Consider the following 24,463-nt stretch of genomic DNA (forward strand, 5'->3'; position numbering starts at 1 on the left):
CCCACCCACCCACCCATCCATCTATCCACCCACCCACCCACCCATCCACCCATCCATCCATCCATCTATCCATCCATCCATCCAATTCAGCCAGGCTGGAGATCTCCCCAAGGAAAGGAAGCCCAGCTTGAACCTGAGACAGACACTCAGTAGAACAGATGTAAATGAATAGTTATATCTTTGCCTCCCCTGACATATCCAGAATAGTCTTATCACATTAGGTTGCTTGATGAATATTTGATTATCTGGGGCCACAAGAATGCAACTGTCATCAGTGGCTTTCATCTGAATCTTGGAAGGCCCCAAAACCATGCTCCTGGGTTTCCTCCTGCTAAGTATATGCTCCCCGGAGGCCCTTCTTTTAGAACACTCTAGGCTTCCTCTGCAACCAAAGCCCACTTTCCCCGAGTGGTCACGTGACAGAGCAGTACCCAGACTGCCTGCTGGCTGGCCAGGTCATAGTCTACTCAAGCAGAGGGCAGCAGTACTTCAGTCTCCAAAGACAGAAACTGCTTCATCAGGGGCCTATCCTCAAGTCTCCAAGTGGTTGTGTCAGGCCTCATAGGCCACTCAGTGAGACCCCCCCTGCTAAAGCTGCCAACTAAGCTCTGGAGCCTCTACGGTAGGAAGCCTGGTTAGAGCCAGTTTCAAGTGGATACAGAGGTCCCGGAAGTCTCTGTCCCCAGGCAGTCCTGACAGTGCCGCTGAAAGTGAGAGGCCTCACCAGGGCCTTGGAAGTCACAGAGGTAGAGCCAGCGAGTGCAAGCTGGCAGAGCAAGGCAACTTCCCAGCTTTGCAGAACGGGCCTACCCTAGCATGAGCTTCCCCCCGCCCCCCGCCCCAAACTATTTTCATTCTTCACAGACCAGCTAGCAACGGCTGAGCACTGAGTGCCCCATGGTGAAGATCTTCGTCAGAGGTCACCAATGACCTAACAGACATAGTTCAACGCGTGCTCTGGAAATATTACCTCGCTGGTCACAGTTTTAAAACTGAACATTGCTGTAACAGTGTTCCAGACTTCTGCCTTACAGATCACCAGATCTGAGAAGACTGGGCTGGCATTCCTGCAGTCAAGACCGGCAGACAGCAACTGCCTCTTTCCAGAGAGCACTACAGCCCAGCCTGCGCTCTGCCTTTGAGGGAACCGCACCGGAGGGAGGCCCTTGCTTTGGCTTCTGTTGGTGAATAGACCCTCTAATAACCTCAGCAGACAGACAGCATTATTGCCATTCCAGAGACAAGGAACCGGGGGTCGGGGGGAGAGGAAACGAGATGAGGGTTAAAATCTAAGCAGCCTGAGTCTGGCCAACAACACAAGGACACATGACTGAGACAAACTAAGGCAAATATGGATAATGAGTTGGGGCTTTTACGTGTGTTATTATGGCTCAGTGGTTAGGAGCTTTGGTTGCTTTTGCAGAGGACCCATGTTTGAGTTCCAGAACCTACATGGTCGCTCACAACCACTTGTAACTCCAGTTTCAGGGGATCTAAAGCTCTCTTTTGGCTTCTGCGGACACCAGGCATGTACCATAGTACAGACACACATGCAGACAAAACAGCCATACAAAAACAAAATAAGTATAAAATGTACTTTCATCATCATCATCATCATCATCATCATCATCATCATCATCACCATCACCATCATCATCCTCATCACCATCACCATCATCATCCTCGGTGCTGAAGAAGGATTCCATGGATTTGGGCTTGGTAGGCAAGTGTTCCACTCTGAGCTATGCCCCCAGGCTACAGCGGGGTTTTTAAAAAGCAAACTATACTCGGTTTGAGCCTGGGAGGAGTTCAGAGGCTCTTCTCGTATAATATGATAGTAAACAGAACTCTGGCTATCATCTGAAATGTCCTTATCTGGCAAAATAAAAAGCTGGCCAAGCGAGGCTCGACTCCCAAAGGTGCAGACTTTTGTGAACCCAAGTGCTTGCTGGCTACATAGCCAGCCTGTCCCCATATGACAGCAGGCTCCTGCCGCTCCTCCTGACCCAAACCCAAACACACAGGAATCCATCTATCTATATCTGGAGCATTCTATCTTTCAAGAGGTGGCTTTGAATGGAGCGATTCCCCAACATTATCCCTCTAGCAAATCCACAGAGTGTCTGTTCCTGCCTCTTGTTACATTATCTGAGTCTTCCTCAAGTTACAGGTACCTGGTCCCTATCCACCCGCCTCCCCATCCACCCGCCTCCCCCATCCCTGCCCCAAAGTGGTCACAGAAGAAAACAGTTGTGAAGTCCTTAGCGTGCATTGGAGCTGGAAGGGAACTTCTCTCTCCCTCTCTCTCCCTCTCTCTCCCTCTCTCTCCCTCTCTCTCCCTCTCTCTCTCTCTCTCTCTCTCTCTCTCTCTCTCTCTCTCTGAGACAGGCCTTCTCTGCATTGACCAGGCTGGCCTAGAACCCAGAGATCTACCTGCCTCTGCCTCCCAAGTGCTGAGATTAAAAGCACGCACCACCACTGACTGGCTAACCTCTGACTCTTACTTTGCAGGTGTGGAGAAGGCCTGACCTCAAGCCTGGGATTGGGTGGACAGCAGGGTTGCAGGCACGGTCTCAGCCTTGGCCTCCTCATGCTGGCTCTTTCCACTGTATCAGGCTGCCTCCCAGACACTCCTTTAAGGGCTGGCTCAGCACCTCAATTCAGAGGACAGGGCCGCGCATGTGACAAACACTTCATAAATATCCCATCCATTAAGAGATGTAGAGCAGCCTGGGAACACAGACTTCCCTCTGCAAGGGCTCTTGGCTCAGTGTTGCCAGCACCAAGCACCAGCTGCCCACCCCTAGGGCCTGGGTGGCCTAGACACAGGAAGAGCCCACGTGACTCAGAAACTCGTGTTTATTGGATGGTTCTGGCCCCTGCCCTTTTGAGAAATCTCAAACAGTGACTCAACTTCTCAAGGTAAGTAGTTCTTCCTTGTGTAGGAGACACTGAAGAACTGTCTGAAGGAAAAGCTTCGAGTCTTCTGGGTAGCCATAGACACTGAGTAGAGTGTCTTCCAGGTACATAAGGTACACAAAGACTATCTTCTGGGTAGTCACAGACAAACTGTAACAACAGAAAAGTCACAGTTCCTCCAAGTGTGGTGGCATACACCTACACTCCCAGCAGGCAGGAGGGAGAAGCAAGAGGATCCTGAGTTTGAGGACAGCTTGAGACCCCGTCTCACAAAAACAAAACCAAACTTAGCAGATCCTGCTTCTAGAAGCCTCTAAAGACAGGAAAGGGTCTGACCCACTTGGGACAACTGTATAATTCAACTGAACAGTGTTACAGAGTGGCCGTAGGTAATCCTTCAGATTCCGTTGCTACCTTCTAAGCTGCTGGGGAAAAGAATTCACAGGCCTCTAACCCTGTTGGGACCGGGAAGAATCTTATTATCATTATTCTCAAACTTACCATAGGATTTAAAGATGCTAATGACATTGGTTCTCTAGGTCTTCTGAACTCACTGGGTGGGAAGGACAATCTCCTACCCCTTCTCTGCCCCCAGAATATAATGTCTATCAGTATACCACCCAGACATCTTTTCATACCTGCATATTGGGCTTCTTGAAACTCAGGATTGGCTCTAGCCCTTTCCCATACCCATGCACTTGGCCCAGAGCCTAGCTAATGAATGATAACAAACACTGAGTCCTGTTCAAAAGGACCGAGAATTCCTCTAACCTGTGCTAGAATAGGGTCACATTTAGACTCAGAGCCAGCCAGCACATTCAGTCTGTTTGAGCAGTGGGGACACTGTCTCTCAGAGGGAGACTGGCTTACCCAAGGTGACCCAGTCTAAGGGAGGGCTCAAACTCAAAGCGCTTCCTTGACTACCAGGCTGATATGTCCCCACATCCATATTCGCCAGGTTCTAGAGGATTTTAGTTGTCCAGCTCTGGGCAACACTCTCAGCCTGTCTGCCCGGCGTCCTCACCGCAAAATGTGTGAAATGATGTATGGAGCCTGCACATTAGGATGGTCTGGGCAGTAAATAACTGAAACCATGTTGGGATGTGGCACAGGGAGCACCCAGAAGGCACATTTGTCATGGCTGTCATTCAGACCCAGCCGTCTCCTTGAGAAAGGGGAACCCTCCATCCATCAGCTAAGCACTCACAGCAAATGCTCTGCAGCCCTGACTCACACACTCCTCAGTTCAGCCCAGCGCGTCCTCTGCAGCAGTCATCCTGGGGAGATGCCTGATCTGCCCTCATGATCCTTCACAGCTTTCCTGGCTCTGAACTCCAAGCCTTCACGCATGGGCACACATGCACATGCTGCATACACACATGCCACACATATGCTATAGCAGGGGATAGGTGGGAGGCATCAGGGTATATGAAAGAGACAAGGCTTCTAAGCCACATAGACCACCACTTCCTCCTGGGCATCCCTAGGCACATCCTGTATCTCTCCAAGCCTCAGTCTCCTCCCTTTCTAGCAGATACAATATGGATTACCTACAGTACTCTGGCATATAGATGGAGATGAACAAATACTAAAAAATATTAAGCCCAAGGTCACACCTTGAGGTGGCACTTGGATGGAGTCTGGGACCTGGGTCTTCTGACCTTCTACTGCTTTCTGTATTAGCCTGGTTAGCTCTCCTGTGCAGCTTTCCTCCCTTACACAGTGATGGTTGGAATCACCCTTCCCAATCCTCTCCAGTCACATCTCACTACCCAGCGCCCTCTGGACCCTGGTTGTCAACCTCAAATTCTCAGGTACATCTGGCCCCTTTATTCCTAATGAGGAACCTAGACATGCAGGTAAAATGTCTGCTAGCCACATCTAATTGGCAATAGTTATTGTCATTAGTATATTGCATGAGTAATTGTTAGTAATCTCAATATATACTAATCTGAATATTAGTAATCTCAATATAATGGCAAACCACACCTGTGCAGCGTCCAACCTTTGAAAGCCACTCCCCCCCCACCCCCAGTTTTTTCCCAATACAGCTGGTCTGGAGGCATCATCTTCTCAAAAGTATTTAACTCAACACTTATTAAATACCTACTTTATGCCTTGTCACGGGCCAGAGGCTGGAGAAAGAGAAGCAAAGACTGGGCCTCTGCCAGGAGGAGCTCATGGTCTAGCTGGGATTTAGGACAGAAGGGATGGGAGGGTGCATCCCTCTCTTTTGACCTAACTGGTACTGCAGCAAAAACTCCACCCCACCCTGCTTGGAACCTCCTCTATGTTGCTGGCACAAGGCAAAAGGTATCTGGAATAAACTAGAGCTAGAGAGGATGGGTGGTTGGCTGAAAATGACAAGAAGGAAATAGAGAATAGGAAATACTGGCCCCACAACTGGACTCTCTTGCTTCGGTCTCAGAAGAGCTTATGCTAGGGAAAGTAAAGATTGAGATCTCCAAGCCTGGCTCCTGCTCTCTGCCAGCACTCAAGACTCATATGCCTCTGCTCCCATGGGATGCCACCCATGGATGACAGGGTCTTCCAAGCCCATGGCTGGATTACACGTGGCTGCAGTCATTTGCTAGACTTGTCACAGCTCTTGTGATGGAAATGTTTTCATCTCCTGGTTGCTCTGGAAGAGTCTGGTGGGCAAGGAAGAACTCCTCTCTCTCCTAATTTGCCTGCAAATTCTGAATCCTTGAAAACCTACTCTGTGGGTCAGGAGGTTATCTCGGGAACTTCCACAGGAATCTCATCTCACCCTTAGCACTCTGAGGCAGGTACCCTTCTCCCCAGGTTCACAAGTGAGCAGTTAAGGGAAGTAACTTATCAGGGCGGGGATATATTACCATAGAATCCTCTGATGCCTCTAGTGTGGTGAGACCCACAAGGTCAACATTTCACTCAAGAAGTCCAGAGTCAAAAGAGAATAACCAAGGGGGCCTCCATTATTTCAAGGTCCTAACCTTAAATGGTTCTAACGGACATGTCCCCAGAGTTATTGAAGCCACCCTCAAGTGATAGATTGAAATTGTACGGATCATCTAACCCAGCCTCTGCACTGAACAGACAAGCAAACAGACACCCACACCCCAAAAATAGTAAGATGGCTACTTGGGAGCCAACCAGCAAGTTAAGGCCCAGAACCTCAGACTCTCTCACTTCCTTACACCCCTCGACTTGCAGAGACCAGCATTTTCTGGGAAACTCCTCCAGCCCACCCGAGTCTGTACCCCCCAGTTGGGCAGAGAAGACCAAGGAAACAAGCAGCACGTGACCAGCCTCTCCATCTCTGCAGAGTTGAGGCAAGGGAATGTGGGGACTCTTCAGGCTGGCAGGTGTTTCGAGCCGTCTGGCTCCCTGCTAGGGAGTGGAATGAGAAAACAACATATACCCTGGAAGCTCCAGAGAGACTGAGGCAAATTTCCCACTCTAGGTATCATGGGAAATTCTGCCAGATCCACTGCAGGCCTCTGATGTTTATCAGTGGGCAAGATGGGAAGGCAGTCATAGACACTTGACCTTGGGGTGGGTGTGCAGTGTTGTGCGGTTCCAAAGAGAAGCTCACATGTTTGCAGAATGCCAGAAGAGAAAAACAAACAGGAAGGGCAAGGGGTTAGTTCCCTAAAACCCTTCTCCTAGATGTCAAAGACCTTGGGCATCTTCCCTACTGAAATCAGCATCCTCTAATTAATTAGTAGATTTCACGCTAGGAGAGGGGTGCGTACGAGGATGTGGGGGAATGGAGGGAGGCTAGGGATGAGTCACGTTAATCCCCTCCTCGCCTGGTGCCCCTACAGGGATTGCGCCGCAGCAAGCGGTCTCAAACTGCCTCGGCGGCCGCGGAGCCACGGAGGCCCCCTCCCGCTCCGCCGCGGCCTCCTCACCTGGGTCCACTCGCCCTCCGCAGTCCCGCCGGCTCGCACGACTCCCGCGCCGCTTGGCGCAGCGCCTCTGCAGTCGCTGCAGCAGCCGCCTGGCGGTGATCAGCAACCTGCGGCGGTGGGGAAGAGAGAGACAGGGGCGGGTGAGCGCCGGTGGCCTCAGCCCGCAAGCTCGGAGGACACGCTGCCCGCCGCGGGCTAGGGCAGTTCCTGTGCTTGGCCGGAGCCCCGCACCCCCGCAGTTGCACTCCTGGGTGCGGCGGGTGAGGTTGGGCGGTGGGCCCGGAGGTTCCCGGGGTCCTTGTCATCACCTGCGAAGGTTTCCATGGTTTGGGCTGCCCCAGGAGGGCAGCCGGATTGCTCTCCCGAGCCCCAGCTGAAGGTGGCTAGCGGGTGATTGCTGGGGCTGGGGCTGTCGGGAGGGAGAGGTGGAGGGCGGGGAAGGAGAGGTGGATGGAGGGGACGAGCCAGTCGGCAGCTCGCCGGCAGCTGCGTAAGCCTCCCGTCTTCACTTTCCTTCTTAAAGAGATAGTTGGTTTCGCTCTGAGAGCCCTGGAGCCAGGATATCAACAAGCATGCATGGGGTCCTTTATTACCTCCAACTAGCTGTTGCGCAGAGGTGGAGGATGGGAAGGACTTCAAAGGGTATCTATCCTTTCAGCTTCTGGGCCTCAGTTTCTCATTCCTTAGCACACCTTAAGTAGTAATATTATCTGGACGCTTTTAGAAACATTTTTGACCCCCTGAATCAATTTGTGAGTGACAGGAGTTATCTAATGTGGACGGCTCTTGCCTTTAAAAAAAAAATCTTAACTACCCGAAGGTATTTAAGAAATGCTATCCTTTGCAGTGTTAAAACAGAAAGCTGGAAAGATGGGCAATATAAAACTAAATGATCCTTATTGTGGGTTTGTCCCCTGCTTCTACCTGACGTCAAGGGACCACAAAGTCCAGGACGCTGGATTTCTAGCCCTCCCATTTCTGATTGCGGTAAGTTAACTTGCTGGCCTGGTTTCTTGCAGTGGGAAGGAGCTCCCTTCTTGAAGCAGCCCTTTCTGATCAGCTGTGCCTCTACTCACAGCCTTCTGGGAAGTTTTCACCTTGCTATCTTGCTCTTACTTCTATCTCAGCTCTCTGGTGTCCTCTCAAGTGACTTTACCCGGCACTCATTTTGCTCTCAGCAAATTCTTCCTTGCTGGGCCTCCACCCCCAGCTTTTCTTTGCTATTCCATGGGTTTTGTGGGGAACAACCCATGGAATTCCAGTTTGCTCCTTCGACTCCTCAAAGTCTCTGTTCAGACACTGCTATCTCAGGGAGGTTCTGCCACTGTCAACTTGACTGGATTTGCAGTCACCTAGGAAACATATGTTTGAATGTGTCTGTGAGGGCGTCCTCACAATTTACCTAAGGAACGAAGGCCCACTTTGGATGTGGGCTAGTGCCCAGACTGGATAAAAAGGATGAAAACAGAAAGCTCACTGAGTAGGAATGTTCATTTCTTGTCTTGTGACTGAGGGCACAGTGTGACCATAAGCTTTCTGCCATGTCTACTCTGACATGATGGACTGTATTTCCCTTAAACTGCATCCAAAATAGATCCTTCCTTTTTAAAGTTTCCTTCTGGCAGAGATTTGGTCATGGTCCTGAGAAAAGTAATAGACCTTTGCCAATCAACCTACAGAACGCACCGACTTCCTCTTCCTTCAGTCACTTGTTTTAGCTGTATGTGCACATATGCATGTGTGTGTGTGTGTGTGTGTGTGTGTGTGTATGTGTGAGTGTACATCGGAGGTTGTGTAGGTGGGTGGGTATATGTATGTACACCAGAAGTCTTTTTTTAAGACCACTCTCCACTTTAGTTTTTGAGGAAAGGTCTCTCAGTGAGCCTGGCTGGAGCTCAATCCCTGATTCAGTTACACTAGGGCTGCCCTGTCTGGCTTTTGACACCGGTGTTTAGATTCCTATGCTCACTGGAAGGCACTTGAGTGGCTGAGCCATCTCCCCAGCAATGCCCTCCCTCATGCATTTATGTCTGAGTTTTGCTGTATTTAATTATCTGTAATTGTAAAAAGACAGTTAGTCACCACTTGTGATAATCTACATCACCTCCCTTAGAATGTACACATTATGAGAGAAAGAACATTTTTCCTCTTGCAATATCTCTAGTGCCTAGAACTGAAGCTAGCATGTAGAAGGTGGTCAATAAATATTATTGGAGATTGAGAGCAAAGCTGAGCTTGATGCCCTCGGCTCTCTACCCAAACTGAGTTTTCCAAGAGAATTTGCAAAGCAACTTCACTAATCTACATTAAGACTCTAACTACTAGTCTGCTATTTCAAAGGTAGCTTTGTAAATAATCATAATATCTATGAAAAAATCATTACTTTAATGTTTTTCTATTCATTATGAGTCAAATCTTTTTCTATAGTCCATATTTATACTAAAGCCACCAGGGTTTGTTTCTTTCTTTTCTATTTTTTAAAGCAATACATGGCTATTGGGGGGGGCATTTGTTACACTTTCTTTTTCTTAAATCTCTAGTTAAACTGAATTCTCTTGTCAAAGGGCCACCATTATATTATGTACACTGTGCAAAAGTACAAAAAGAGCAATTGTAGCAAGAACAGCACATTGCACTTGAAAAGGTCATGGGAAATTAAAAAAAGACACACAACAACAATAACAAAAAGAAAAAAAAACCCTAATACTATACCAGAGAGCTAATGATGGCACGTTTTCTCTGTCTTAATGACCACCTAAATTAAACAAGTAACTTCTTCATACTTAAAGCAAAACAAAAGAATATCATGTAATCATCACTGAATATTTATGGGGAGGAAATTTCTTTTTTTAAAGATTTATTTATTATTTTATTTTATTTTATTTTTGGTTTTTCTTTGTTGTTGTTGTTTGTTTTGTTTTGTTTTTTGAGACAGGGTTTCTCTGTATAGCCCTGGCTGTCCTGGAACTCACTCTGTAGACCACGATGGCCTCAAACTCAGAAATCCACCTGCCTCTGCTTCCCAAGTATTGGGATTAAAGGTGTGCACCACCACTGCCTGGCTAGATTTATTTATTATTATATCTAAGTACACTGAAGCTATCTTCAGATGCACCAGAAAAGGGCAACAGATCTCATTACCGAGATGGTTGTGAACCACCATGTGGTTGCTGGGATTTGAACTCAGGACCTTCGGAAGAGCAGTCAGTGCTCTGACCCCCTGAGCCATCTCTGCAGCCCTGGGAGAAAAATTCTAAGACTGTGATCTGTCTATCTCCATATTGTCTGCCTGTGTTTTTTTCTTACTTGTTATTTAGAAGACTACATTTCCCAGAAGTCTCCACTAACAATGTCCCCAAAGCTAGAGAGCTCTTCCACCCACACTACTTCCATCTGGAATGGTGTCAGCTGATAAAGAATTCTCCTGAGCCTTAGGCAGCAGGTGATTGAGAAGAGAATCAGTGTTTTGGTATAAGGGAAATTGCAACAAATAAGGGTTACAAACATAAAACAAGAGAAAATTATTCCAAAGAAATCAGTAATTTTGTTTTGTACTAATTAGGAAACATTTAGATTTTTTTTTTTCAGTTTCAAAACCAGTTTTTATTTCAGTTTGGAGTAAGCATCTTGCTCTCACTGAATGCAACAAAAAAATTCGAACAAAATACATACACGTGGGAGCTATGTGAACATTCGTAAGAAAAACCACAAACAGGGCCAACTAAAGAAGGCAGTGGAGGTTTAAGTCACCAGAGTGGCAGAACTTAGTATTTTTGTTTCCTTGGATCTCTTCCAGCCTGGGCTCCAGACAGCAAACTCTGAAACTGGGAACCAGCACAAGAAATCTCCCAAACAACCCCTTCCGCTCTGCCTTGAGCTCCAGGGAAGGAGGCATCTGATACTCAGAATGTGTGGGGGAGTCATTTCTCTCTTCAGATCTTTCTCCATTTTCTCACACCTGCTGGCTTCTGCTTCTTGATGGTCCCACCCTTAACTCCAGGTGCACATGTGGGAAGCTGGCAGCACAGCAGAATCGAGCAATACAGCTCTCACCTATAGCTTTCTGATGAAGCCTTAATAATGACAGTGATACATGCAATGCTTCTCTGTACTAATGAGCACCGAACCAAGAAAACAATCTTGAAAGGGAAGAGGAGAAGATATATTAATTCTATAGAAATGTTTTGCATAATTGTGATTTCTTATCATAAACAATGGAGGGCAAAAGAAAGCAGAACAAGCTTAATGAATGGTTAAAAGAATTGTCAACCAGATTGTAACATTTTTCAAGAATGAAAGAAAAGCAAGGACATTCTGAGAGAAAGGGAAGCTAAGAGCATCATTGAAGGCCTTGCTTGGAGCTGATCCAAGGCCCCAGGAACATATGTAGCAGAAGACTGACTGCCTTGTCTGGCCCCAGCAGGAGAGGATACACCTAATCCTATAGAGACTTGATGCCCTAGAGAAAGGGGGATGCCCAGGGAGGGGTCACCATTTCAGAGTTGATGGGGTGGGGCAATGGCATAAAGAACTCTGGGAAGGGAGAACTGGGAGGGGGCAACATTTGGGATGTAAATAAATAAAATAAATAATTTTAAAAAAAAGGAATGAAGACAAAAGGCACAGGAGCCCCGGAGGAAAAGCATCACAAGCAACAAATGGCAGCTAATCAAGTAACTTTAGTAGAGTATCCTCCTCTTCTTGGGTTTTAACATGTGTTTGGCAGTTACGACTGGTGACATCGACAGTTATATCTGGCGATGAGGTTTTCATTACATTATTGCAATTTAATACTGCTCAACCCATGTTTGCTACGCTTCCTAAGGAAGAGGAAACATTTCCCATTGTGTTCTATTTTACCCCAAATACCTGAAACTTGCTATAGTCAGGACAGGAGAATCTTGAAGTTCCCAGAACATCAGGGTAGATGAAGGGAGGAAACTGAGTGGGAGCAGGAGAGGAGAGGGGAAGAGGAGGGATCAAATGTGGGGAGTACGGAGGGAGCTAGAACTGGAGTCAGTGGTGGGGACGTCTCTGGGAAGAGCTAGAAACCTTGGACAATGGAAATTCCCAGGAATCTATGAGGATGAGCCTAGCTAAGACTTCTAGCAATAGAGGATATGGAACCTGATGTGGCCTCCTTGTAACTAGGGAAGACTTCCAATGGAGGGATGGGGACACCAATGGAGCCACAAAACCTTTGACCCACAAGTTGGCCTTCCTATGAGATATGTATGGTTAAACATGGAGCAGAGATTAAGGGAAGGGCCAACCAATGACTGCCCCAACTTGAGACCCATGCCATGGGAGAGCCCACTTCTAACACTATTAATGATATTCTGCTATATTTGCTGTTATAGTTTGTATATACTCGGCCCAGGAAGTGACACTATTAGAGAGTGTGGCCCTGTTGGAGTAGGTATGGCCTTTTTGGAGTAGGTATGTCACTGTGGGTGTGGGCTTTAAGCTGCCTGGTAGCCAGTATTCTGCTAGCAGCCTTCAGATGAAGGTATAGGACTCCCAGCTCCTCCTGCACCACGGCTGCCTGGATGCTGCCATGCTCCCACCTTGATGATAATGGAATGAACCTCTGAACCTGTAAGCCAGCCCCAGTTAAATGTCCTTATAAGAGTTGCCTTAAAAGGTGGAAGGAAAATCAAGTTCCTAAAACCTGAACAAAAAAAACAAACAAACAAACAAACAAAAGAGTTGCCTTGGCCATGGTGTCTGTTCACAGCAGTACAACCCTAACTAAGTCATTTGCAGATAGGAAGCTAGCATAACTGCCATCTGAGAGGCTTCAGTCTGCAGTCAATGGAAATAGTTACAGAGACCCACAGCCAAACATTAGGTGGAGCTCGAGGAATCTTGTGGAAGAGGGGCAGGAAGGATTGAAGGAGCCAGAGAGAGCAAGGATACCACAAGAAAACCTACAGAATCAACTAGCCTTGGCCCTTAGAGGCTCATTCAGACTAAACCACCAACCAGAGAACATGCATGGGAAGGACCTAGGCGCTGTTCCATGTATGTGTGTGTAAAACATATATATATATATATTATATATATTTATATATATATAATGATATATATCATAATAATGTGTGTATATGTATATGTACATGTATATACACACACAATTCATAGATACTGCTTTTTTCAGTAGATATCTTTAGCCTGAGCTGTTGTGCCCACCAAATCTCGACCTGCTCTACCTTACCAAACTTCCTGGCATGGTTTTATGTTGCAGGATTTTCCTTGTCCAATCACATTAAGGCATTGGGAGGCTTCTGATTGGACAGGAGAAGGGAGGTGGAGTGAGGAGTGGAAGAGACAGGGAGAGAGGTCTGAGGAGGAAAGGAAGAACCAGAATGGAGGCTGACGTGGTGTTTGTTATCAATTGGTTAGAATAATTGTGTTAAAGCTTTATCATTATCTTTTGGCTTTGAAATTATTGTACTGGTACCTTGTAAATTGTGTTATTATTGATACATAAATCTGATTGGCTAATTAAGCATTAAGCGTCTTGATTCTACTGGGTGACTAGGTGTTGAGATGGCTAACCAAGGGTATGTGGGACGTTGCGTGAACGCGAGAGGAACTCGGGGCTTCATCTGAGAGATGGCCTGGTGGGAGCCATGCGGCCTAGGCCTAGAAGGACTGGCGAGTTGGCGAGCCGAGAGAGGAAACAAGTGAGATCACCTGGCATAGACGCTAGAGAGTTGTTGGCGGTGGCAGGAGCAAGGGAGCGTGGCCTGGCCCTGCCGAGGGCTGGCAGGTTCATTTTTTAATATTTGCAGCAACAGTTTTACATCTCCCACAAGAATGTATATCAAGGTGCCTCTCTGTGGCCTTCATTTGCCTTTCCTAATGACCAAGGGTGGCACCACTCTCTGTTTATTTGTAACCCTTATGTCATTTTCGGTGAGATTTCTGTTCAGATATTTTGTCCATTAAAAAAGTAACTATTGATCTTACTGAGTTGTTCCAATTTGTTACACACTTGGGATTCAAATTCTTCCTCAGATACTTATATTTTGAAAATATTTTGTTCCAGGCCAGGGCCTATCTTCAAAGGCCTATGGGAGTTTCACAATCAGTTTTTAAAAGGTGCCTCTCACATCTCATAATAATGTAAGTAAGTACATTATTTTGTGTTGGATCACATTCATAATCACTGTAGGTCAGCACCTGGATATGCCTACGGGTACAATCTGGAGATACTGACTGAATTATGTTGGCACCTTAATAATAATTTAGCTAATTTTGTAGTTTTCAAAAGCTGTTATTTACGGAATTTTTGAAGGGGACATCTTTTTATATTATTACTCTCTCATACAATACATCATGACTGCAGCTTCCCCTCCTTCCACATCTCCCAGTCCCCACCCACTCACCTCTCCTCTTCCCAAGATCCACTCCCCACATCTCCCCCCATAAAAGAGCAGGCCTCCAGGGACATCAACCGAACACAGCACAGTAAGATACAAAATAACACCAGGCACAAAACCTCACATCAAAGATGGATGAGGTAACCCATAGGAGAAAAGGGATCCCAAGGACAAGCAAAAGCATCAGAGACGCTTCCACTCCTATGGTTGGGAGTCCCACAGAAACACCAAGCCAACAACCACGGTGTACACACAGAAGGCCTAGTGAAGACCTATGCAGGCTCCATGAAGGCTGCTTCAGTCTTTGTGAGCCCCCCATGAGTCCTACCTAGTTGATTGTACATGGACCTGTGCTTACCCAGTGTCCTTGACCTCTCTGGCACCACCATCCCCAATTTCTTCAGGGGTACCCCAAGCTCTGAGAGGACCCAGATGGAAACTTCCAATCTAGGCTTCCTCTCTGCATCAGCTCCCATCAGCTGCTGGAGGAAACCTCTCTGATGAACTGGGCTAGGCACTGATCTATGAGTATAACAGAACATCATTAGGAATCATTTTTCTAGTTTTTTCTACAAATAACATTATATATAATATATATTTATGATATATTATTTATAATTATATATTTATTATATTTACTTATAATATATGTATATATTTATTATATATTTATATATTTATCATATATTTATTTATAACATATATTTATTATATAAATTATATAAACATAATTTATTTATAACATATTATTATATAGTAAATACTATAAATATAAATATATATAAATATATGTTATTTGTAGAAACAAACAAAAACTAGAAAAAATATGTCTATTTCTGCATCTCTATGTCTGATGTCAAAGTGTATTTCAGATCTCCAACTCCTTTTAGCTTTGTTGACTGCAACACACTTGTCTCTCATGCTCTGGTTCCATACCTGGTCCATAGATCTTTTTGGCAGGTATTTCACAGCTCTAGCATCTCCAGCATCTCACAGTCTACAACAAAGTCTGGGCTTCACCTTCACGTCCTCTGGGCCTCCATGCTGGGACACCTGGCCTTCACCTTCACATTTCCTCTGGGCCTCCATGCTGGGACACCTGGCCTTCACCTTCACATTTCCTCTGAGCCTCCATGTGGAGACACCTGGCCTTCCCCTTCACATTTCCTCTGGGCCTCCATGCGGGGACACTTGGCCTTCACCTTCACATTTCCTCTGGGCCTCCATGCGGGGACACCTGGCCTTCACTTTCACATTTCCTCTGGGCCTCCATGCGGGGACACATGGCCTTCACCTTCACATTTCCTCTGGGCCTCCATGCGGGGACACCTGGCCTTCACAGCTTTCTTTAGACATGGAGGAAGACTCTACAGCCCCTTTTTTTGTATCCTTGACTCTAAAACTAGAACCATGGGGCTGAAGCTGCCAAGGTCTGCTTCTTATCACAGGGTTTTATTTCAGTCAGTTATACAAACTTGAAGCTTCTCTGAAAATAACTTTATAGTTTTTATTCTAAAACACCAGATCATTCATCTTAAAAAGCAACAGCCATGCTGCTGACTAATTTAAATGTGATCTGATAGAGAACCATTAATTTCAATTAATTTGCTGGCACTAGTTTAAAAAAACAACTTAGATATACAAGAGGAAAACAAAATTTAATGGCCATGACTTAAAACTGTCACGAACATGGAACCTCTGGGGCAAAAAGGAAGATGTATCTGACTGCTTATATTTACTTAGCAGCCGTATAAGCAAGCACACATTTACCTCAAATATTTTTTCTATTTTTACACCCACCTGATATAAGTCCCAACAAATTTCAAATAGCCCTCCAACTGCTCACCAAATTCCAATCAATGTTACATTTGATAATACTTTCAAGCTATAGGAAGATTAATAGAAGTTCCCACTCAGAAATATAATAAGTATTTTACAGTCTTGGTATCCCAAGCACTTCAGAAACCAACTTAAAAATTATACTTGAACAGTTATTAATATCAGCAGGTGATTTGTCTGACTTCCGAGAAAGGCACATGCTGGTTTATCCTAACACAACCTCATATGTTATCAATGAAGGAAAACATACAGCAAGTAGAACCAATTTCCCAAAATTCATTAATTATTATCACTGTATCTCAACAACTCCATGTTTTAAACCTTACTTATTTGAAACCCAGACAGATAAAACATGGTGATTGAGGTATTAGACAAAGTTTCCAGCGTGTTCACACTTTGCCAGCTTTCTTTTGAATGTGGAGAAGATGAAGCAAGAACGGAAGGTAATGGAGAGAAACTGCTAAGAGGGAAGAATGCACACCTGAAACTCAACTGTTCGGCAACATTCACAGCCTGAGAAAGGGCTCACCTGCACATCTCTGCGTTTAACATAAACAAATTTCCTTTAAATAAATGAAATTTTATTAGTCACCCAAAAGCCTCAACCAATATTACTGAATAGAACCTTCCTAAATCCATAAACTATGCTGCTTAATAGAATATTTTGCTTCAATCTTCCAGCTTGTAACAAGAAAGCCCTCAATACTCCCAGCCCCACTTCCCGACAACTGCTTTCAAACTAAAGATTTCTGGGTCATGTCTAAAAAATCAATCAGCCTTATCATTCAGGAGACTGCTGTCATTTCATATTACAGCTGACTGTAATTTTGTTAAATTATAAACAAGTTTAATACATTAGGAAATTAAATAAACCCTATGTTTGTGTAAAAAGCCACCACATTTTAATTATGAACTAAAAACATCTGATTGGTAAACATGAATTAAAAACCAAGACACTAAATACAATGCTAGATAATTTCACAGTGGGAGAGTCAATGAAATTCTTTTCTACATATATTATGATTAACCAACTAGTAAATCATACTTTTTTTTTTTTTTCGTTTTTCAAGACAGGGTTTCTCTGTGTAGTCCCGGCTGTCCTGGAACTCACTCTGTAGACCAGGCTGGGCTTAAACTCAGAAATCCTCCTGCCTCTGCCTTCCAAGGGCTGGGATTAAAGGCGTGCGCCACCACTGCCTGGCTTACTTTTTTCATAAAATGTTACACATCATCTTCTATAGGGATAGCCATCATATGTGGAGAAACAAAAATGTGATCACTCTTCTGTATTTCCAGGCAATCAGGCAATCTCATTTTAGAATGAGCTAGTCATCTTCTTTCTCTCCATCATCTTTAGCATCTAGTAACCCTTTCTCTCCCTGAAGACCATCTTCCTCTTCTGCTTCCTCTTCATTAGTACAATCCTCCTCCCCCTGAATTTCTTCTTCCATGAAGTATTAGGCCTATGTCTCCCATTTCTGAACCTCCTTCATGTTCCTCTTCCTCCTCTTCATAAACTTCAGATGAACCAGCTTCATCTCTTTCATTTTCCTCTTTATCCTCCCCAAATATGGTGCTTCACTATCCTCCTGACTTAAGCAATTTCCTGCAGCAATTCCAAAATACTTTCTCTATAATCATCCAGGTTTCTGACCTCAGCTAAGCAAGTCAAAACTTCAATTTTTAAAGATTTTGCAAAGCTTCTACTGTACTGGGGTCTTTGATTTAAGAAATTTCCACTCAGATTGAAGTAGGTAAGATTTAGATATTTCTCTTCCAGAACTTCCAAGACTCCAGAGATTATATTGCCACTATGTTCCAACTTTCCAAGTTGATTTAAGCTGGGAAGCAAAGCTAATAAACTAAATTATACAATAACCAACAGTGAAACTCAAGTTCCTTTAAAGGTATCATTCAGACCTTCAATTTCCTGATTTACACGCTAGCCATTACCAAGAACTGTCACCTTCTCCAGGGCTCTGTTCTTCAACTCTATGTCCTCATTCTACGTTTTGGCTACAATGCTTCTCCTTCCCCATCTCCTGCCCTTCCCACTACTTCCAACCCTAAAAACTGTGTAGATTTAGAAATGAATGAAAACCAATGCAAATACAAATGCCAACTACCACTTAAGGTATGGAGAAAGAAAAGAATAGCAAATGGAGTCCAGTGAGTTGAGATTCTGCTATGAATTGAACTTGGATCCTCTAGAAGTTCAGCCAGTACTCTTAATACCTGAGCCATCTCTCCAGCCTGAAAGATGAGTTTTGATACTCAATGACACAGGGGGACTCAAGAGTGTTTTCATTTGTGCCAACATTTGTCCCATTACTGTTTCTCATTATTGTACAGCTTTTGACTTAGCATAGTTATAAATACACCTGTATACAATTTCATCTTAAAATCAGATTTTATTTTAATGTTTTATATAAAGAAATTTTGGGTTAAAATGAATATAGATACAAAAACATTATCAAACCTACAAGTGTGGTGGCACACACCTTCACACAGCAATTAGGAGGTAAGGATCTCTGTGAGTTCTAGGCCAGCCATAGCTACATAGCAAGACTCTGTATCAAACAAACAAAATCACAAGTGAATTGAAGCTCTCATATTTTATTAGAGTAAATACAAAGTGGTGTAACCTCTTGCAAATAATTTGTTATAAAGTTAAATATACATTTACATATGACTCAGAAATGCTATTTGTACAGAAGTAAATTACTATATGTATAAAACTACATATGCTTATAGCTCTGTAATAATCAAAATTGGAAATACTTAAAAGTATTTTCAGGGTTTTTTTTCTTCTTTTTTTTGAGACAGGGTTTCTCTGTATAGCCCTGGCTGTCCTGGAACTCACTCTGTAGACCAGGTTGGCCTCAAACTCAGAAATCTGCCTGCCTCTGCCTCCCACATGCTGGGGTTAAAGGCGTGCGCCTCCACCGCCCGGCTATACTTAAAGTCTTTTAATGGATCAAAGCAGGCAACAGATTACTATTCAGTCTTTAATAGGAACAGTATATCGACACAGGAAAGGACTTGGATGCATATCACGGATACTACACTGAGTGAAAGAAACCAGTCTCAGGAGGTTATATGCTATATAATTCCATTTATATAACATTCCCAAAGAGACACAAGTGTAGTCATGGAGAATAGCACCCAGCTATAGAACGAGGAAACTACCACAAGATGATAACCCAAAAAGATTTTTTTAAAAGATGATATGACTATGTCTAGATTGATATGTCTGTGTGTATATTCTAATATATATATTAGAGCTGTATACCAAAAATCAAAAAGCCAATTTTTTATTAATCTAAAAATAAAAATATTTAAAACAATTCTGTTATTTGCATCTTATAGTTAAATATATACACATATATTTAATGATAAATGTATATATATTTAAAATTGCATATTGGTTTAAAGCCCAGGGAGTTAGGCACAAAGTAGATCAAATAAACTAATATCTACAAGTAAGAAAATAACAACCACTCACTAGCCCCATAAACTTCAGTAATCTAATGTAAAACAGTGTTTTGGAAACAGTCTTAAATGTTTCCCGGAGGTACACTTATCCTAAACACAACCTAAATGCAACATTCAGATCAGGGCAATGATAAATGCCACACATTCAAATCAGCTAATTTAAAAAAATAACTGTTTCCACACAGGTTTCCAATTCTGGTTGTGTTTGTTCTGACCTCTAGAAAGGAAGAGGGAGGCCAGCCTGTCTATGAAATGGATCAGACCATCAGCTGCTTCCAGATGGCTTCTGCATCAAACTGAACAGTCTTTGCAGAAGTGCCTGTGATGGTCTAAACCTGCATGCTGTGAACTGCTTTCACATCTTATGGAACATTGGTCCCACTGTAGCTATAATATCTGCATAGGGAGCACTCTGGCTTAGCTCAATAGCACAATGTTTTTTCAGCATGAGAAGAGTATAAAATTTGGCAGCTGCCTGTTTTCGGTCATTGTTTCTGCATAGCTTTATCAGACTAAAGGACTGCATTCCCATCTTGTTGAATTCCTGGAGAAAATATTAGAAAAGAGAGAAGAGAAGAGGAACAAAATCATTAGAAGCACATCAGTATGTGGATATGTTATTGAAAAACAAATAGTGCAATTTTTGATAAGGAACTATGATATCCTTAAAAAGTGAAAACAGAAAGACTCCAATAAGCTTTAAAAAAAAGGTCACTGAGAGCAAACCCATTTTACTGAGAAAATGCACACAAAACTAATTTTATACAAATTTATGTGATATAAATGTTAGTTTTTAAAAGTGATATTAACATAAGTATTTCTTATGGAAAGTGGATTTAGTTTAGTATTTCAAACAGGCAAAACCCACAGGACTTTGTGAGTTTTCACATTTAATGAATAATCAACCCATTGCGTGTCTTCTCATTAAAGTCATCAGAGACGCCTGTAAAAATAACCCTTCAGGGTCAATATGGGAGTACAGTGGTATGCTTCAGTGGCAGGAGAATGTAGCTATATAAACAACTCCTTGTTGGAGTCATCACATGATGTCTGCATACCTACTAGAAATAAGTAAGATACAATACTGTCTTAAGTTGTGGAGGAAGATAGCACCTTTAATGAAGTTTATGATTTGGCATTGCATTCCTACAAAAGTATAGTTTTATTTAGCTAGAAATACTGGACCAAATACTTGCCAGTATCCTTATGCCTATCATATTCCTTGGATGATTGTAAGACATGTTTAGGAATGTCAATACAAGTTTTTGACAGTATAAAGTATTTGATACATTAATAGGGAAAATACTTCATTGTGCTTTACCTCAACCACATGCATAGTCCAGCATTAGTAACTTTTCAAAAATGGCATACCCAACCTTCATGTATTTCCTCCCTCGAGATACAGGTGTGGATTATATGGCCTTTTCTTACCATGACAGCCTTTTTGACTTGATAATTCTAAAAATAACATTAACCAAATAACAAAACAAAACAAGGATGCCCTAAGGTGTCAGATATGCAAGATAGAACATGTGTGCTTATTTCTGTTCCCTTCAGAAACTTTTTAAGTGAAGGCAAAGAAACAAATAATGAGAAAAAGAGAAAGATCAAGAAAGTGGAAAATACAGTTGACTCACAGAATAGAGAAAGGTATGTGTGGTGATTTTATAGAAATGGCTCCCACAGACTCATGTATTTGAATGCTTGGTCCATAGAGAGTGGCACTATTAGAAAGTGTAGCTTTGTTTAGAGTAGCTGTGGCCCTGTTGGAAGAAGTGTGTCACTGTAGGGGGTGGGAGGTTGAGGTTTCTTATATGCTCAGGCTATTCCCAGTGTGGCATACAGTCTCCTTTCTTGTTGCCTGCAGATCAAGGTATAGAACTTCTTCTCCAGTACCATGTCTGCCCAGATGCTGCTATGCTTCCAACCATGATAATGGACTAAACTTGTAATAAGACTGAAAATATAAGCCAGCCCCAATTAAATGTTTTCCTTTGTCTGTTGCCTTGGTGATGGTATCTCTTCATAGCAATAAAACCCAAATGAAGACAGTAAGTATCAGTGAGAAAGTCATCAATGAACAACCCAATCTGAGGTACAGAACCTGGGAAATTTGGGAACTGGAATCATTAGAGCTCAGTGGTTAGGAATCTGGGTGAGATTAAAAGCACAACTGTAGAAATCAGACCCTCTATCAATGCAACAGCTTCACAGAGACCAGATTACCCACACACAGCAAGAGGCAAGAAGGTTTCATTTTTGCAAGTATCAACTGAGGCTTTGTACTTGGGACATGGATACTGAGTAGGGAAAAAGCATCAAACTACAAATTGGGAGTAAATGGTGCTCCACGATGTACAGGAAGATGGCATGACTCTGTTTTGCCAACTTGAGAAGAAGGAACATTTGGGAACTGTTTTTATCAGATTGACCTGGGGGCAGTCCGTGGGGTGTTTTTTTTTTTTTTTTTTTTGATTAATGAATGATATGAGAGGGTCCAGTCCACTGTGGGTACAGTGATCATTAGATATTTGAGTAAAATCTCTAACATTAAAGAGCAAATAATAACAATAATAATAATAATAATAAATATATTGAAAAGATTCATTATAGAAAGAGAATACAAAAGCCAAAGCAAGCATTCCAATTTGAAGCTAAAGTTTTTCACTATGAACACAAAAAATAACAGTGAACAAAGCATATCAATGGTTGCTTGGGGAAGGAAGTGGGTATTATCTCATGGGAAGGATGAGGCGAGAGAGCATAAACTGATGCAAGGACATTGGGGCAGTTTTGAGTAAGTTCATTATTCTTAGTGTGGTGATAGTTCTTCATATGTGAAAACAATTCCAAAATGCATTTAATACAGAAAACCAAGTATGTGGATAATATATTACTATGTGTAGTTTATTACTTATCAACCATACCTCAATAAAAGTTTTTAAAAATTGAATAAAGATTAGGATTATATGAACCAAAATAGTCAATAACTTTAAAAATTAAACCAAAACAATAACAAAACTCTCAGAAAACATGAAGCAAATTTTATTAAAAACTTACACACTAAGTTTTTAGATAAAAGTATCTAAAGATACAAAGTATCCTTAGAGACTGTAAAAATACGAAGAAAAATATAGAGATGAAAGTGTTTATACAAAGGAATAAATAAATAAGGAAGATCCATTATCTGATGTATAAATCCTCCAAGGAGAGAAAATAGACAACCAACAAGAAGGAAGTCTAATTAAAAGTATTTTATGTGTCTGGTTGTTTTTCCTGAATGTATGTTGTGCACAGTGTGTGTCTGGTGCCCTTGGAGGACAGAAGAGGAGGTGAGATCCCGTGAACTGGAGTTACAGATACTCATAGGTTACCATGTGGCTACTGGGAATCAAATGTGGGCCCTCTGGAAGAACAAGTGCTCTTAACCACTGAGCTATCTCTCCAGCACCAGCAAAGTCCTAGAATATGGAAATAGTGATTAAAAATACCCATTATAGAGCAATACAATAAACTTAAAACAAAACAAAAACCCCTCAGAGCACATCATGAAATTTCAGAGCATTGGAGGGGGCAGGGATGATCTAAGAGCTTCTAGAGAGAAAGTAAAGGTCACCAAGATGATCATGAAACAATACTGTGCCTGACTTCAACAACAACAACACAAAAATCCTAGATATGTCCCAAAACTTTATCAGATAGAGTATTTTTCTATGTAGACAACCAATCAAGCTCAAGTTAAAAATAAATTGTTTATTTGCATTGTTTGCAAAGTTGCTATCTGCTATACACCATTTATATTGAGAAGTTATGAGTATAGTACTGACAGGAAAAATTCCAGATAAAAGATCAAAGCACAGACAAACCAAGAAGAGATAAGGAATTTCCCATGTTTCTGATAAAGGACTATGCCAAGACAAAAGCTGTGGAGGTGACATAGAGTAACTACTATGAATTAGATCAAGAGTATAATGAGATGCAAGAGGATTATCTCTGAGGGGAAGGTGGGAACTGATGGGTCAGTGGGTTTTATTACATTGCCAAAGAATTTGGAAAAAAATCTATGTAAATAGCTACATAGACACCAAGAATATAAACTGATGTAATAAAGGACAAAAGAACTCAGTGGTTAGGAGAACTGGCTGTTCTTGCTGAGGACCAGGTTCATTCTCATGGAGTGTCACAACCTCTGTAATTCTAGTTTCAAGTGATCCAATGTCGTCTTCTGGCCTTTGCAAGCACTGCATGCACATAGTGCCTAGACATACGTGCAGGAAAAACACCCACTCATATAAAGAAAAATAATATTTTTAAAAGAGGCAACAAACCAAATAACACAACCATAAAAGTTAGATGAAAATAACTAAGCTGAACGTCTTTAATCCTAGCACTTGGGAGGCAGAGGCAGGTGGATTTCAGAGTTTGAGGTCTACAGAAGGAGTTCCAGGAAAGCCAGGGCTACACCAAGAAATCCTGTCTCAAAAAACCAAAAAAAAAAAAGAAAAAAAGAAAGAAAATAACTGTAATGATACCATGAACCTTCAGTAAACTGATTTTTACATAATCTTTGAAACAGAAACTGATAGTCATCTTTTAATAACCTTATTCTTCTATATTTAATACTAGGCATATTATTTAAAACCATTAAATGCCAGTAGACTTTTGTTGTCCTCAACAAAAACATAAAAAATGTTTTGTTTCCATAAATATTTAGATGCTCAAATTAATATATTATTTATTTTTAGAATAAAAATATAGGGCTAGGGAATGGCTCAGTGGATAAAGTGCTTGCTGGCAAATATAAGGCCTGGAGTTCAGATCTGCTGCACCACACAGCAATGCTGGGTTGGTAGGGTGGCCAGTAACCCCAACACTCGGGAGTCAGAAGTGAGGGATCTCCAGGGCAAGCTCACTAGCTAGACCAGT

General features: G+C 42.7%; 2 protein-coding genes, 1 long non-coding RNA gene and 1 pseudogene across 5 annotated transcripts in view; 1 reads left to right on the forward strand and 3 right to left on the reverse strand.

Moving 5' to 3' along the window:
- Window positions 1–7,277, reverse strand: part of Snph (syntaphilin) — a 44,403-nt gene extending 37,126 nt beyond the window's left edge. The window contains exons 1-2 of one of the 3 annotated variants that reach the window (XM_031372231.1): window positions 7,124–7,277; window positions 6,816–6,922 (exon numbers count right to left, since the gene is read on the reverse strand). The gene's annotated coding sequence lies outside the window, so the exon portion shown is untranslated. The remainder of the gene's footprint in view (window positions 1–6,815; window positions 6,923–7,123) is intronic. The other 2 variants (XM_031372232.1, XM_031372230.1) reach the window with 2 other exon arrangements.
- A 199-nt stretch (window positions 7,278–7,476) lies between these two features.
- Window positions 7,477–11,030, forward strand: LOC116092438. Its single transcript, XR_004119266.1, has 2 exons — window positions 7,477–7,802; window positions 10,612–11,030. It is a non-coding gene; the product is annotated as an uncharacterized LOC116092438 (long non-coding RNA).
- Window positions 11,031–17,367: 6,337 nt separating this feature from the next.
- On the reverse strand, window positions 17,368–19,556 carry LOC116091814 (annotated as a pseudogene).
- Window positions 18,900–24,463, reverse strand: part of Rad21l1 (RAD21 cohesin complex component like 1) — a 30,876-nt gene continuing 25,312 nt past the window's right edge. Inside the window, exon 14 of the mRNA XM_031373700.1 lies at window positions 18,900–20,081. Within this exon, the coding sequence (XP_031229560.1) occupies window positions 19,893–20,081 (189 nt within the window). The 3' untranslated portion in view covers window positions 18,900–19,892. The remainder of the gene's footprint in view (window positions 20,082–24,463) is intronic.

The sequence above is a fragment of the Mastomys coucha genome, unplaced genomic scaffold (assembly GCF_008632895.1).
Source record: "Mastomys coucha isolate ucsf_1 unplaced genomic scaffold, UCSF_Mcou_1 pScaffold15, whole genome shotgun sequence".
NCBI classification, from domain to species: Eukaryota; Metazoa; Chordata; class Mammalia; order Rodentia; family Muridae; genus Mastomys; species Mastomys coucha.